This window comes from Loxodonta africana, chromosome 15 (assembly GCF_030014295.1).
Source record: "Loxodonta africana isolate mLoxAfr1 chromosome 15, mLoxAfr1.hap2, whole genome shotgun sequence".
Taxonomy (NCBI): Eukaryota; Metazoa; Chordata; class Mammalia; order Proboscidea; family Elephantidae; genus Loxodonta; species Loxodonta africana.
Genome location: NC_087356.1, coordinates 66,943,766 through 66,960,832, shown reverse-complemented (window position 1 = coordinate 66,960,832; position 17,067 = coordinate 66,943,766). Strand labels below are relative to the sequence as shown.

General features: G+C 37.9%; 1 protein-coding gene across 1 annotated transcript; it reads left to right on the top strand.

The window, feature by feature from the left end:
- The first annotated feature begins 13,023 nt into the window (after positions 1-13,023).
- LOC100654176 (olfactory receptor 8G50-like) lies at positions 13,024-13,983 on the top strand. The gene has a single exon (XM_064268323.1). The coding sequence runs from the start codon at positions 13,033-13,035 to the stop codon at positions 13,981-13,983; it is 951 nt and encodes a 316-aa protein (XP_064124393.1). The 5' UTR covers positions 13,024-13,032.
- Positions 13,984-17,067: the final 3,084 nt, after the last annotated feature.

The window sequence follows — 17,067 nt, the reverse complement described above, 5'->3', positions numbered from 1 at the left end:
GCTGCTGGTAGGAATGCAAAATTGTGCAAGCGTTTTGGAAAATGATATGCTGCTTCCTTAAAAAGCTAGAAATAGAATTACCATAGGATCCAGCAATCCCACATTTAGGAATATATCATGGAGAAATAAGAGCAGTCAGATGACTAGATGTAGGCACACCCATGTTCCTTACAGAATTATTTGCAATAGCAGAAAGATGGAAACAACTTAAATGTCTACCAACAGATGAACAGATAAGCAAACTATGGTACATACACACAATGGAATACCACACAGTGATAAAGAAAATGATGAATCTCAGAAACATCTCAGAACACGGATGAATCTGGAGGGCATTGCAGTGAGTGAAATAAGTAAATCTCAAAAAGACTAACACTGTATGAGACCACTATTATGAAAAATCATGAAAATGTTTACACAGAGAAGCAATGTTTGAAGGTTACTAGGGAGGGGAAAGATGGGAAGGGAAAAATACTAACTAGACAACAGACAAATGATAACTTTGGTGAAGGGTAAGACAGTACACAACACTGGGGACGTCAGCACAACTTTTGATCAAGGCAAAACCATAGCAGCTTCACAGACTCATCCAAACTCCCTGAGGGACCAAGTTATTGGCTGAGAGCTGGGGACCATGGTCTCAGGGGACATCTAGCTCAATTGTCATAACATAGATTACAAAGAAAATGTTCCACATCCTACTTTGGGAAGTAGTGTCTGGGGTCTTAAAAGCTTGTGAGCAGGCATAACACGAAAATAAATATTTTTTTAATAGACAAATGAATGAATGATTTTATGAGTCTTTAGCCACAGCATTAACTCAGTTTTTTTTTTTTTAATTAATAGGTAACCACATATCTCAGTTTACCTTGCACAATTTTGGATTTTACCTATTGTCTTTAAATAATTATTGATAGTGCCCTCATGCTCAAATGTTAACTAACCTTTCTGTGCTTCAGTTTCCTCTTTCATAAAAGAGGATAATGCATAGAGATACACATGGGAGAACTAAGAGCAAGAGAGTGCTTCAAATATTATTTGATGTATAAAACCAGAATAACCAAATCCACTGCCACCGAGTCAGTTCTGACTCACAGTGACCCTAGAGGCTTTCCAAGGCTATCTACCTCTACAGAAGCAAACTGCCACATCTTTTTCCCTTGGAGCCTTTGGTGGTTTCAAATTGTACATCTTCCGGTTAGCAGTCAATAGCTTTCATCACTGCACCACCACCGTAATTGCTATGTAAGTGTTTACAAAATATGCATTGAATTCAGTTGTAGACAATTTTTTTTTAAATATGCAGGGTTGTGTTTCTAAATGTATATCCTAACACAACACGGTGTTTTACGCATGTATCAAATGAATAAATGCTTTTTAAAATGTAGCATACTAAATGTAGTTATTTTATGAGCAAACCCAAGATCATCTGACTATCTGGGTAAAAAAAAAAAATGAATTGTGTTTCTGTGCCTCAGCTCCACTATTTAAAAATTTTTTTTTAATATTAAATTAAATCTTTTAAAATTGCAGCATAATTCAACCAAATATGATCCTCTACATTAGGCCGTGTGAGGGCTAAATGTGTTAATATATGTGACAAGTTTAGAATTGTGTGTGGCACATAGTAAGTGTTCAATAAAAATAGTCTTCAAAACTACAAAGAGCGACATTAACAAAACGAACCACTCCTCTACAACTTAAATAAATAAAAAAAGTTAAAACATAGCTTCAAATATTTCAAAAATTATTTTCATGTTGGAAGCTGTTGTCATGAGAACCTCCTCGAGCAATGTCTTCCAGACCTTAACTTTGAGTCAATAACGTAATGACTATCTACTCTTGCAACACTGAGAGAGAATATTATCCACAAAAGAGCTAATGAGAGCATCATAAGAAAGATGAGAATAGAAAATTTTAATTGTTCATTTTTCCCAATACCTCATCCCTGGTGAACAGAAATCTTGAGGGACCATCTATCTGAATGTTTTTGATGAGACCTCTTGTATATCCAAACCCTGGATAAAAACATGCCACTTTGGCAAGTGTTTCAGGTAGTACTGTGGGGGAGCTACACTAGGGAATCATGACTTTTGATTCATAATATTTACATGAGCAAATCAGAAACTGAGATCTGCATTCTGAGCCTTCAGTAAAAGAGAACCAAGGGGTCTCTATTTTGAATTCCCACCACCACCATTGCTAGCAGCTGTTTCCTTTAGAGGGCACTTAGTCTAAAGCATACAAAGCAGCCTGGGTAAGCATTCCAGGCAGAGAAAAGGTGAGTATCTGAACCCCATCTGTTCTAGAACCTTTTAATATTCATGGTCTTAGCCTTCTTCCAGCAATATAGGAATTTACTAAAGCTACCTGTCAAATGGTTACTCCTTTTTTTCCTGTAATACATTCAAAGACAGATTTTTTTTTTTTCATATTTCAACCTATCCTAAATTCAGATACATTTTTCTTTAGAAAAGTTCTGTTGCCCAGGCATTAGTCTAGGTAACATACAATAATTCCAACCCTCCTGCCGTGTTATTAGTCATGTGGATATTCGTGATAAATCATCTTGATCTAAATCTTCAATTTACCTGGATAATTATAGTTTGAAATGGATCACCCTAAAATACAGGACCTAAAATTAAGCACAGTTCACCAGGTGCAGTTGATCTTGTATGGCTATCAGTTTCCTTATTCTGGATATTATGTGCCTTTTTATGAATCCTTTGGGATTCATTGCATTTTTTAGATGTTTTTTCTCTTGACGCAAATCTTTTGAACATGAAATTCTGTTAGTTCAATGCTTCTCAATTTTGAACATTGTTGAAGCCTGGCTTACTCCCTCTTATCCTTCTATATTCAGGTTTTTCGTGAAGACTGCAGTGATCCAGGGGAGAAGGTAGTATAACCAGCACACAGGAACAATTTCTAAGTTGCCCTTCTCCCACCAACTCCCCAATTTCAAGATGAATAGTCACTGATAGAGGTGAGGCATCAGCAGAATTACCTTCTCTCCTCTTGTCCAGCTGCCTCAGTAGGTGCTTTTCATATTTGTGGTGCCCATTAACGTCCTTCTGTGCCTTGTCTGGAGCCGCCTTGACTTGGCTCCCTCTGCCCCGCCTTGCTATGACCCCCCCTTCTGAGATAGCACCATATGCTCTGTGTTCCTGTAGGACCTGTGCAATCCTAACATTTATTACAGTTTCTAGTCTGCCCTTCTCTCTTTCTAGACTGTGAGATTCTGAAGAACAGGGAATTCTATCTCATTCATCTCTGCCCTGAATAATTTCTGGCTTGTGATAGGTGCCCAAATATCCATGAAAGGACAAATTGATGTTCCACAAAAATGTATCATCTATCATTGTTTAATTTATTCTTTTAAATACCTGTCCATATTCTCAGCCTAACAATATCTTCTTGAATCATTATCATCATGTAAGCATGCATTACTCTTCTCTATGTAAATGCTATGTATGAGTTTTATAATAATTTCTTCCATGGCTTCATTCCATTATTCATAAAATGATTTTTCAAGACAAAACTATGGATAAAGTCCTGCAGAATGATAACTTGAGATTATTCACTTTGTATTTAGTGTTGAATGCTCTTTGAGTTCACCTAATTATGAGAGTTTTCTGTGTTTTCATCCACCACATATAACCACATCACGTACATAAGAATATTACAAGAGATTTAGCAAATACTTTACTAAAATCAAGATAATCTAAGACTATACCAAAAACCAAAACCAAACCCAGTGCCGTCGAGTCAATTCCGACTCATAGCGACCCTATAGGACAGAGTAGAACTGCCCCATAGAGTTTCCAAGGAGCGCCTGGCAGATTTGAACTGCCAGCCCTTTGGTTAGCAGCCGTAGTGCTTAATGACTATGCCACCTGGGTTCCCCCTAAGACTATAACATTCTTTTATTCTAACAACCAAATAAAACTCAAAACAAAGCTGCTTGGCATACCTTAGCAATCTTTAAATCACCACTGCTTTCTTCCACAGTGTATATATATCTTAAACTATTTTGCTTAGGATTCATTGATCTCTAAGGTGAGTCAGTCAATGTAAGCTAAGACCACTGACTCAGGGCAGGTGATTTTGTGAATCCTCCACAAAGGGAAGTCACAGGGCATTCAAACAGACAGGTGGTAAGCAGAGCGGGAAGCAACAGGAGTTAAAAGTATGTGTCGGAGTCAGTTTTCAGGGGGGCTGGTCACACGTCTGTTATTGTTACACAAATAACATATACCTTCTAGGTTTACTTGCCAACCACTCCCTCCCCTGAGGCATTTCCAGAACTGCCTCTATGCCAAATTTTTTAACATATGTTTTAAAAAACACAATTTTTTAACATTAAAAAAGTTAGCATTGTGCACTTAGGAAAATACCTGGGGAGTGGGGGACGAGGGAGGGGGTGGCAAACAAATATAGAAAAAAAAAAAACAAAACACATGTTATTTACGTTAAAATATGGTAATAGATCTCAGCCCCACATCTGCAGTCAGAGTGACAAAGACTGTGCAGTAGATGCTGGGGCTTCTCTGATGGGGGCGATTATTAATGGGTCTTGGGAGGCAAAATAGTCAACTGGCCAATGTAAAGAGTCAGGGATATGGGAGGATACATTGGTCCAGTTCCTGTAATAAATGGACTGATTTAAAAAAAAAACTGAGATTTCATGGTAACTGGTAAGTCATAATTTCTGGGGTTACCAAAGTAGCAGCAGGCTTGGCTTGATCATGAATGGACAGTTTTATACTCTAAACCTGTTGCCTTCGATTTGATTCTGATTTGTGGCCACCCCCTGTGTTACAGAATAGAACTGAAATCCATAGAGTCTTTTGGCTCTAATCTTTATGGACACAGATTGCCAAGCATTTCTTCCATGGCACCACTGGGTGCATTTGAACCACCAACCTTTCGTTGGTAACCAAATGCAAAGCGCTTGTTCTCTAAAAAAAGTGTACTCTAGACATCTTTAAATTCCTCATAGTAAAGTACAGAACTAACCCAGAGCTGGAGAGCATTGCTGTCTGCAGATGGCAAAATGAGTATCTGGGAGTCAGAGGAAAGCCGATGAGAGGCAACACATCACTGGATACCTCACTTACATCTGCTGGGCAATTGTCAGTTCGAATCCACCAACTGCTCAACAGGAGACAGATCTGGCAGTCTGCTTCTGTAAAGATTAACCCAGTCTTAGAAACCCTATGGGGCAGTTGTACCCTGTCCTACAGCATCACTATGAGTTGAAATTGACTCGAGGACAAATGTGTTTGCTTTGGTTTTAAGTTGTGTTTTATTTTCTTTTTATATTTGTTAACTTTTTTCTCTGATAAAAGATATAGGGGAAAATTTTAGATAGAATACATGCCTACCTCATGTAAGCAATTTATTAAAAATTCATGATTAAAAAAAAAAAGCCTATTGCCATCAAGTTGACTCCAACTCATCCTAATCCTATAGGACAGAGCAATGTATGAGGGTTTTGGTTTCTCCTCATCCTTGTCAAAACTTGTTATCACCTGTCTTTTGAATTATAGTCATCCCAGTGGGTGTAATGTGGTGTCTCATTGTGGTTTTGATTTCCATTCTTCTATTGACTAATGATGTTGAGGATCTTTTAATGTGTTTATATGCTATTTGTATATTTTCTTTAAAGAAGTGCCTATTCAAGTCCTTTGCTTGTATTTTTATTGGGTGTTTGTCTTTTTGTTGTTTAGTTGTAAGAATTCTTAACATTCTAGATGTTGTTGTGGTTAGGTGCCATCTAGTCTTTGGACATTTGTATTCAATGCATCAAATCTCTTCTTGAGATGGTCTCTAAATTCAGGTAGGGTGTACTCAATGTCATATTTTGGCTCTTGTGAACTTGTTTTAAATTTCTTCAGTTTCAATTTGAACTTAAATACGAGCAGTTGGTGGTCTGTTCTGCAGTTGGCACCTGGCCTTGCTCTGACTGATGATATTGAGCTTCTTCTTGTTGTCTCTCTACAGATGTAACTGATCTGATTGCTCTGCATTCCATCAGGAGAGGTCCATTTGTTTAGTCACCTTTTATGTGGTTGTTAAAGGTACTTCCAATAAGTTGTTGGTTTTGCAAAATTTGTCTCGCAATCTCCCATGTTGTTTCTACTACCAAGGTCATATTTTACAACTACTGACCCTTCATCTTTGCTTCCACCTTTTGCATTCCAATCACCAGTAATTATCAATCCATTTTGATTGCATGTTTGATCAACTTCAGATTGCAGAAGTTGGTAAAAATCTTCAGTTTTTTTATCTTTGGCATTAGCGTTTGGTGTGTAAATTTGAATACCAGTGTATTAACTGGTCTTCCTTATGTGTATATGACTAATATCACTGACAGTGTTGTATTTCAGGATAGATCCTGAGATGTTCTTTTTGAAGATGAATGCAATACTGATCGTCTTCAGTTTGTCATTCCTGGATAGTAGACCATATGATTGTTCAATTAAAATGGCCAATACCAGAAATCAAACAGCATATTGCATTGGGCAAATCTTCTGGAAAAGACCTCTCTAAGGTGTAAAAAGTAAAAATGTTACCTTGAGGCCCCGGTGGCACAGTGGTTTAAGAGCAACCCTAAATATTGTGAGTCCGAATCTACCAGTTGCTCCTCGGAAGCCCCATTGGCCGGTTCTACTCTGTCCTATAGGGTTGTTATGAGTTGGATTCAATGGCAACAGGTTTCTTGGTTTGGACTCAAGCCATGGTCTTTTCATTTGCCTCATATGCATGCAAAAGCTGGAGAATGAATAAAGAACATTCAGTGTTTTCACATTATTTATGATGGTAGCTGTGGGTTTTTTTTTAAAGAATGTTTTTCAGCAGGACACGTACTCATCACATTGTATCATAAACTTCTAACTTCTTACATCCAGCTACACTTAGAATTATTTAAATTTGAGGAATCTTGTCAAAAATAAAATAAGAAGAGTTGGGTCCCAAAAGAAGAGAATTGGAAGAAGGGCCTAGCAAGGAGTCACAAACTTGAATGCCTTATGGATCAAACAGGTAGCAGAGATCTACAAAGGGGTAAGACAGAGATTAATAATTTGAAAAATGCATGTTTTGTGAAAGGCTCTAAATTCAAATATATTTCTAAAGCACTGTGTTACCCAAACAAAATATATCTGCTGGACTACTTCTTCCCAAGTTCAGTAATTTACAATTGTTGATGTAGGAAGATGAGAGAACATGACAGGCAAACTCAGGTTGCTGGACAGACAGTAAGACTTTCCTCAGGGCCATGGCTTTCTAATAGTCAGTTTGCAGTTGTATTCTGCCTGTGGTATAATTCTTTATACACAAACCTTTAATAAAAGTGCATTGTATTCACCAGTCATGTGTTAATGGGGCCTTAAAAAAACAAAGAATAGCAAGAGTAGTCCAGTTCCAGGAAATAGGGAGTAGCCAAGGTGGAAAAGAGCCAATACAGACCTATATTGAAAGATGGGAGCCAGGTGACAGCAAGGAAGCAGGCCGTAGTGTGAAATGACTCAACAGAGTGTAAGACAAGCACCTTTTACTCAGTTTTAAGAATAGTTGCCCAGGCGGGAGGGAGCATAGGAGCAAAATGCTGCTAATACATGTGATTGTACTTATTTCATTTGAATATAATTTTTAATGGTGTCCAGGATATTACCTGCCCTAGAGACATGTGAGTTACATTATTATACTGAAAGTATCTGAAGATACTTTTGAAATTCATTTGGAAATTTATTTATGATACAACATACTAGTAATTTAGTATAACTACTGTGGATATACTAACCAAAGGATCAGCAGTTCGAATCCACCAGGTGCTCCTTGGAAATTCTATGGGGCAGTTCTACTCTGTCCTATAGGGTCACTATGAGTCGGAATTGACTCAACTGCACTGGGTTTTACTGGGTACTGGGGATATAACCAGTGCCGTCGAGTCGATTCTGACTCATAGCGACCCTATAAGACAGAGTAGAACTGCCCCAAAGTTTCCAAGGGGCTCCTGGCAGTACAGGGTTGCTATGAGTCGGAATCGACTCAAGGGCAACGGGTTTGGTTGGTTTTTTTTTTTTTTGGACTGGGGATATGTGGTTAAAGGGCCCAGCTGCTAACCAAAAGGTCAGCAGTTCCAATCCATCAGCTGCTCCTTACAAACTCTTCCTATAGGGTGGTTATGAGTTGGAATGGACTAGTCAGAGATAGGTTTGGTTTGGTTCTTTTACTGTGTATATGGAGTCCCTGTGTGGTGCAAATGGTGAACCTATTCAGCTGTTAACCAAAGATTTGAGGTTTAAGTCCATTCAGAGATGTCTCAGAAGAAAGGAGTGGCAATATACTTCCAAAAATATCAGCCACTAAAAACCGTATAGAGCACTGTTCTACTCTGACACACACAGGATCACCATGAGTCAGAGTGAACTTGGCAGTAGCTTTTTTTTTTAAACCGGGTACGTGTTTTTTTTTTATGTGTTGCAACCGACTCTATGGCAGTGGGTCTGGTTTTTTGTTTTATACTGTACACACATTTTTGTTTAAAATTCAAGCTCTGTTCCACTCAGATTTCTTAAACAGGTATTCTTCCTAATTTTTAAACTTGTTTTTCCTTGATTTCTGAACTTAGCTATTAGAAGTTGTTGAAATCTTTTTTGAAAACAAAATGGAATTCTGAAATATCTAAAATGTGACTTATTAACTTGTGAAAAATGATTCAAGTGATTTAGGACTTTGTAGAAAAAAAGAAAAAACTACTAAAGACATTATTTTAATTAGATAGTTTTTATACACTGTATATTTGTTACCTGAATAGGGTCCCTGCCCTGGAGTAGCCTAGACAATAAAATGTACCCCAAGTCAGAAAGAGTGAGAAAGTTTATTCAGGAGATGCATGTATCACTGGGGACCTGACAGCAACACAGGCTGTCTCTATGGAGTTCCAAAGAGCAATTTTACATTAAAGCTTATACAGAATTTTACAAGAGTTAGAAGTGTCTTTATAGTTACTTGGGCAGAGGTATGGTCAAGAGGAGCTATTCATTACAGGATAGTGGCAAAAGATACCTGCCAGACATCTCTTTATTAGGCTAAAGATGTACATATCAGATACCTGAGCTCTATTTTCCTGTGGGTGTTGTAAGTCACAGGTGGTCAGACAGAACAAGAGGTCGTTTACATCAGTTTAAACAAAGAACAAAGTCATTAATAGAGGTATGTGAAGGAGGGGGCAGGCGGGGAAAGGAGAAGAACCTACAGACACATCATGGCCTTAGTTATGTCAAGCTCTTAGTTCCCCACTTTGAAAAGGGAAAAAATATGCTGGGGAGTATTTGGGGTCACATATTCCCTCCTTTGAAATTTGGATGACCACGTATACCTATACTAAGCTTCAACCTGTTCTTCTAGATCAGAAAGTTTCAATCGAAAGAATTGGACCCTCCGCCTGCTATGGGTTTGAGCCGTCCATTGGACAGGCTGGCTCCAGAGAGAGAATGTCATCTCACATACAGGCATAAACTGGAGACAGCAACAGATTAACTGGCCTATAACAACAAATCTAATTTTACTAATGAATAAGGTTTTCAGCCAGGTAAAATCTGGCAGCTAAGAGGTCAGTCAAGAAAAACCACATCTTTTATGAATCTTGTAACAGGCCCTCAGTTACAAATATCAAAGTATTGTAGCTCTTTGTGTGTTTAAAAATGGTGAAATTTCTCAATACTTCTAGGGGAGTACAAACCCTAATGAGACGGGACTTGAGGGCCAAGTTGGCATGCAACCCTCTGTCCAGACAGAAATCAGTAATGTTTAATACTTCTCTAGCAATAGAGATCTAGATCTAAAAATTCCTATCTTTTAACAAGAAGTCAGGGGATGTTTATCTCAGCGCCAGAGATTCCCTGAGCAAAAGTCTTTCCGGCCCCTAATAGTAACCCCATCCAAGTTAGCATTAAAATCATTTTTACTTTTTTTAACCTTAGAAAGTCTTAACTTCAGGCTGTCAGTGTGTTAGGCTTTCCGTTCTTTCTTGTCACTGTAGACTGGGCAGGGCTTGACTCGGAATGATGGATCCACAGTTTGACTCCTGCAAGCTTCATGGCTGTGTCTGTGCTGAGTAGTAGGGTCAAGAGTCCAGTCCACTTAGGCTGTAATGGGAGGTTCTTCTACTTTTGGAGGAGCACCTGGTCACCAGACTGGAGAGAGTGGGTGGCTGTCTCATGAAGGAACTTCTATCCAGTGTAACTGAGAAAGAATTTTGATTAGAGAAAGCAAACGTTTAGACATCATTACATTAGGGGGCTGGGTGGAGGATTGAGGGGAGAGTTGGTTGAGACAATAAGGTCTCCCATAAAGTATTTCAAAAGGGCTGATTTTAAGTTTTCCCCAGGGTACAATACTGACTCAGAGGAGGGCCAGTGGCAAAATATCCTCCTAGGGCACAGATTACTAAAATGGTGTATTATGGTCTGATTCATTCTTTCATCCTTCCTGCTAGACTGGGTGTTGCTTGAATGGTGTCAGCACAAATACTTTGGTGACAGAATAACACCCTGCTCTTATAGAAGAATTTTAGAAGGATTTGGCAACTTGGGAAAGATAATGGCATTTTGATTAAATCCAAGTTATGAATTTCTTATGTCCGTTTATGCATTCGTCATTCTTTGAGCAATAGGAGCATGGATAAACAGCAAGTGCAGGATTCATCTCTGTCAGATCTAATCTAGATGTTGTCCTACTTGGAATCATACAAAATGTTAATTATTCTTATCACAATTTCTTCCAGCTCTTACGTTCTTTGAATCTAGCATGTTATTTTGCACATAATTTGTTTTTAGCAGAATGCTAGTTCCTGGAGATATCAGTATTAGTTGTTGTTAGGTGCTGTCAAGTCGGTTCCAATTCACAGCGCCTTATGTACTACAGAACGAAACACTGCCCAGACCTGCGCCATGCTCACAAGTGTTGCTATGCTTGAGTCTATTGTTGCAGCCACTGTGTCAATCCATCTCATTGAGGGTGTTCCTCTTTTTTGCTGACACCCTACTTTACCAAGTATGATGTCCTTCTCCAGGGACTGATCCCTCCTGATAACATGTCCAAAGTATGTAAGGCATAGTCTTGCCATCATTACTTCTAAGGAACATTCTGCTTTTACTTCTTCCAGTGTCAGTATTAGTACAAGTCTCTTATTATTACTTTTATTTCCCATAGCTATGCCAAATTAATCCATAAAATTAGGAAACCATAATCCATAACTATACTGAAAATCCATTGAGTCCCCATCAACAACTCACTTGAGTCTCTCAAGTTTGTTTTTTCATGTATATAATAGGAATAATAACTTCATACCACATAGGGTTGCGGGGAAAATATACCAAATAATATTTATGAAGTGCCAGGACAGTTCAAATCACATGGTAAGCACTGAATAGTATCACCCTCACATTTCTTCTTATCTCAACACTCTTTTCCTTGTGTTTGATATACAATCAATTGTTGATAATATCTTTTAGATCTCTTTCTATTGAACATAGAACAGTCATCATGGTATACCATACCAGGAACTCCTCAGCTTCCTTCAAAACTCATACCTCAAGGGTACACACATCTTTCTGCTTTGGTCTTTAATGCCATCAAGGGAGTGGTAAAAGATCTGATTTGAAGATGAGTGCAAAATACACCAAGACAAAATGTCTAAGACATGCAAAGACGGCATGGCCTAAATACCATGCAAGATTTCCATTCTGCAGCCCTGTTCCTCCAGAACAAAAGTTCCAAGGGTCCTGGACCATGTCACATTATGCAAAAGTGTGTAGCACATGATGTTTAGGGAATGATTGAGTTTTACCTTTAGTCAAAGGAACTTCTGACTTCTCATTAGAAAATGTGCTTCCTTCCTGAATGTGAGGCTCAATTTGAGTGATCTACTTAATGTTAGCCATTCAGTTACTTTCCAGAGGCACTATTTCTATATTTTTGAATTTTCGCCGGTAGACAAGATACTCTCCTAAAAGGGAAACCAGCGTACATGAGATGTCTATACATTATTTTTGTACTTTATGCCAATGTTTTCCTCACATTAATTACAGTGAATGATTTCTCTGATATGATACATAGATAAGACAGGAAGGCAGACATGACTAGCTAAAAGAAGAAACAGAAGGTGAAGTGGGGAAGGACTCGTATAGAGACAGAACTTCTGTCATATACTGATCACTTATTTATAATACACCAATCTACAGGCAAATATTTTACCACTGTGAGCCTAATATATAAAACAAGTACACTAGTAATTGTTGTGGAATTCCTGGATACTGCAAATGGTTAATGTGCCTCAGAAAAAAAGTCATGCTAATCTCCTTCCAAAAAATCAACCACTGAAAACCCTATGCAGCACACTTCTACACTGACACACATAGAGTTGGCATTAGTCAGAGTCAACTCGATGGTAACTAGTACACGTTTCCTGGTCGTATTTGTTCTGCAAAAGAATTGATAGGATTGCAAATAAGGCATGGAAAGTGCTTTGTTGTTGTCGCTGTTGTTAGGTGACACTGAGTCGATATTCAACTCATATTGATCCTATGTGACAGAGTAGAACTACTCCATATGATTTTCTAGTCTATAGTCTTTAAACATGCAGATTTCTAGGTTTTTCAGCAGGAGAGCCACTTGTTGGGTTTGAATTGCCAACCTTCCAGTGCTAAACCATTTTACTACCAGGGTCAGAACACTCAATATTCTAAGTTATCAGAATAGTTCTTTGGATGTTCGGAGACTGGTCAGTACTAAAACCCACTCTTAGAGCACAGAAAAAAAAAGGTATAATTCCATCTGATGTTTATTTGCATAACCCGTAAAACTGAAATCCCAGACTATTTAACTTCCAACACAGAACAGGGACAGGGGGAGATAACTGGAGATACCTGAATGATAAGACTTTCACCTGTTTCACACTGCATAAATAAATACTTACCTCAAATTTCGTCTTCTCTTCCTTCATAGAATTCCCAGAGGAAAATGACAGCAGGAAATCACTCCACAGTGATGGAGTTCATCCTCGCTGGGCTAACAGACAAACCAGAACTCCAGATGCCCCTCTTTCTTTTCTTTCTAGGAGTCTATGTGGTCACAGTGGTGGGGAACCTGGGCATGATCACACTGATTGTGCTCAGTTCTCACCTGCACACCCCCATGTACTATTTCCTCAGCAGTTTGTCCTTCATTGATCTCTGCTATTCCACTGTCATTACCCCCAAAATGCTGGTAAACTTTGTGACAGAGAAGAACACCATCTCCTACCCTGAATGCATGACTCAGCTCTACTTCTTCATTTTTTTTATTGTATCAGAAAGTCATATGTTGGCTGTGATGGCATATGATCGCTATGTTGCCATCTGTAAGCCATTGCTTTACAATGTCACCATGTCTAATCAGGTCTGCTCCTGGTTGGTAGTTGAGGTATATATGATGGGCTTCATTGGTGCCACAGCTTATACAGGTTGCATGCTAAGAGTGGTTTTCTGTAAAGCTAAAACAATCCATCATTACTTCTGTGATCTTTTTCCGCTATTGGAGCTCTCCTGCTCTAGCACTTATGCCAATGTATTGGTCATTTTGTGCCTCAGTGTATTTAATATTCTTGCACCAACCTTGACTATCCTTGGCTCCTATTTCTCCATCATTGCCAGCATCCTGCGAATTCGCTCCACTGAGGGCAGGTCCAAAGCTTTCAGTACCTGTAGCTCCCACATCATGGCAATTACAATCTTCTATGGTACCACAGCATTCATGTATCTGCAGCCGTCAAATGTCAGCTCCACGGTCCAAAGCAAAGTGTCTTCTGTGTTTTACACCAATATTGTGCCAATGCTGAACCCCCTGATCTACAGCCTGAGGAATAAGGATGTCAAAATTGCTCTCAGGAAAATCATTGAAAAAGGACTATTTTGTGTTAGCAAAGATTTCTAATTCTTCAAGAAGATTCAGTTAGGTAGAGGTCCAGAGAATGCAACATGTATACAGAAGCAATGAGATTATTGGTAACACATGACTATTTGAAAGAAAACTTCCAAGGATAAGACTGGATTCATTGTGCCACATGGAGAGCTGTCACATGGAGGGCAGTGTCAATTCTAGGAAATCCCAGAGGTCACCCATAGTAACCCATATTACCTTTAGTCATTTTCTTAAAAATTTTCAAAGGCCTTCAGGTGGGGAGATTATAATTATATACATGGGATTTGGCACTTTGTTAGACAAGGCTTGCCAATCATAAGTCACAGAATGATCTGTTTGGTCTGTATTCTTTAATCTTCTTTAAACTTTTTGTTTTGGCCCTTGTTTACCAATAAGCATATAAATAAACACTTGTAAAAAAAAGTATCTCTATAATAAATAATTTTTAATCATTTGAAATCTACAAGATTCAGTCCCTACTAGTAGCTAAGTGCAGAGTACTATATTAAGGAATATGGGAGCAAGTGACGGATGATAAGACATGATTCCTGCCCACAAGATAATAACTCTGTGGTGAAAGAGACTGATAGACTAATCAGGTCAGAATACATTATATGTATTTTTACTTATTTTTTTCATACAACATTCTTTTCTTCACAGTTTTAGCATTGTGCTGCCACCTCCATTTCCTTAGAATCCTATATTCATTTTCCTCTATTTCTGAAGATTTTTCGTTTCACCCATATTATGCAATCACGGATGTAGAAGTGACATTCTTTGATTATGCATTGCAATCATATGGATGAGTTATTCACAAACAAATGTTAAAATTCAAAAATTGTTTTCTGTCTAATTACATGTACTCCTCTTACCCAAAGATTCAATATTTATTTTGGAAGGAAAACAAATTTGGCTGAATCGTGTTGTAGACACTCAATAATTATCCGGGGCTTCTACAAAAAAAATTTTTTTTTTTCTACTCAAAATCTGTGGATCTTCCTCTTTGACTATTAAAAAAATAAAAGAGGAGTTTAAAACAGAAAATGTGACTCAGATTATAATTTGGGAAGACTTTCAAGTAAGAAATTCCTCACTCTTCCCTTTTCCCAACTAAGCTTCCATTGATGCTTTTTAGAATTCCAACCTAAAACACTTATTAGTCTTCCTGAGGTGCAAAAAAACAAAAACAAAAAAAACCATGCCATGATGTCATTCCTGTTGACAACTCTCAGCAGCTCTTGGTGGCATCAGCCTGGACATCTCCAAATGGCGTGATGCTTTGGACTGCTCTTCTCTATAAAGCTGTGCCCAGAGGCAGAGTACAGGGCTACTGGGGCTTTTTTGACCAAGTGTGAGCATTTACACCTGGTTGAAGTGTGTTTTTAAAATCACCTGACTGAACTGGCATGCATACAACTGCGCTTGCTTTGTCATCAGTTTACCATCAACTAAAAAAAAACCCATCAACTAGGAAACGTTAATACCCCAGTGTGATGTCACCCTTTACCTCCCATATAAAATCACAAGTTGCCATGAAAGAGGTGAGGATATTTCCCTCTTTGGAAACTAGAAGAAGCTTCTTTCTTGTCCTCGTATGTACTAATCAGTGCTTATCTCCATATCTCATGTCTTAATTCTAAAAAAATTTCTGTTTGTGTGTATATCTGAAGATGTTTATATATGTGTGTGATCTATACATTTGTAGGTAACCTGTATGTACCTGTATGTGTATTATATGCATAAATGTGTACTGCTTGGTTATGTTTTACAAGGGCTATGTATGAGTAATTTTTATTGTATTACCCCAGGCATCAAACAACATCCAGAGAGAAGCTTTTTTTTTTTTTCACACTGATCAGTGATAGGTTGAAATATCTCTTTATAAGAATTGTACATTTTTGAAGGACTTATTTATATAATAACCATTGTAAAGATGTTAATGAGGATAAAAGTGCATGAACCATCTCTAGTTATTCGGAGAACTGGTAGAGGACATGCAATTAAAATATTAGTATGTATATTAGAGAGATTTCAAAATGTAAATAAAGCTCTACCACAATAAAAAGAGGAAAAATATTTTAAAGAACTTGAAGGAGGGAGCCCTTAAAAAATTAGAAAAGTACAAAGTGCACAGTGTTTACCAAATACATTTATGGAAGTCATTGCTGAGGTTCACTCTTAAGCAAAAGATTAGACAGGCCCATAAAACAAAAGAAGACTAAATGGGCACATAAGCCTGGGGGCAAGGACAAGAAGACAGGAGGGCACAGGAAAGGTGATAACAGGGAACCCAACTTCGAGAAGGGGAGAGTGTTGACATCTCATGAGATTGGCAACCAACAGCACAAAACTATATATGTTTACTAATAATTAAATGAGAAGCTAGTTTTTTTTTTTTCTGTAAGCTTCCATTTAAAGTACAATAATAAAAAAAAGTTAAAAAAAATGATGTTGCCTGTTGGTTTTGCATAAATGCCCTTTATTATGTTGACAAATTTATGTTCTATACCTATTTTATTGAGAGTTTTTATCAGGAATGGATGTTGGACCTTGGCAAATACCTTTTCTACATCCATTAAGATGATCTTGTGATTCTTTAATTTATGTGGCGGATTTCGCTGCTTGCTTTCCTAATGTTGAAGCATCCTTGCATACCTGGTATGAATCCCACTGGGTCATGCTGTATTATTTTTTTGAGATGATGCTGAATTCTATTGGCTAGAATTGTGTTGAGAACTTTTGCATCTATATTCATGAGACATTGGTCCATAATTTTCTTTTTTTGTGGTGTTTTTGACTGGTTTTGGTATCAAGGTTATGCTGGCTTCATAGAATGAATTTGGAAGTATCTCTTCCATTTCCATGTTCTGAGATATTTTGAGTAGTACTGGTGTAAGCTCTTCTCTGAACGTTTGGTAGAATTCTCCAGTGAAGCCATCTGGGCTAGGGCTTTTTTCATTGGGAGTTTCTTTTTTTTTTTTCAACTTTTATCAGATATGCAGATTTTCAGTTTGTGTTAGTTTAGGTAGGTAGTGTGTTTCTAGAAATTTGTTCATTTCCTCTAGGCTTTTAAATTTGTTTGAGTATAGTTTTTCA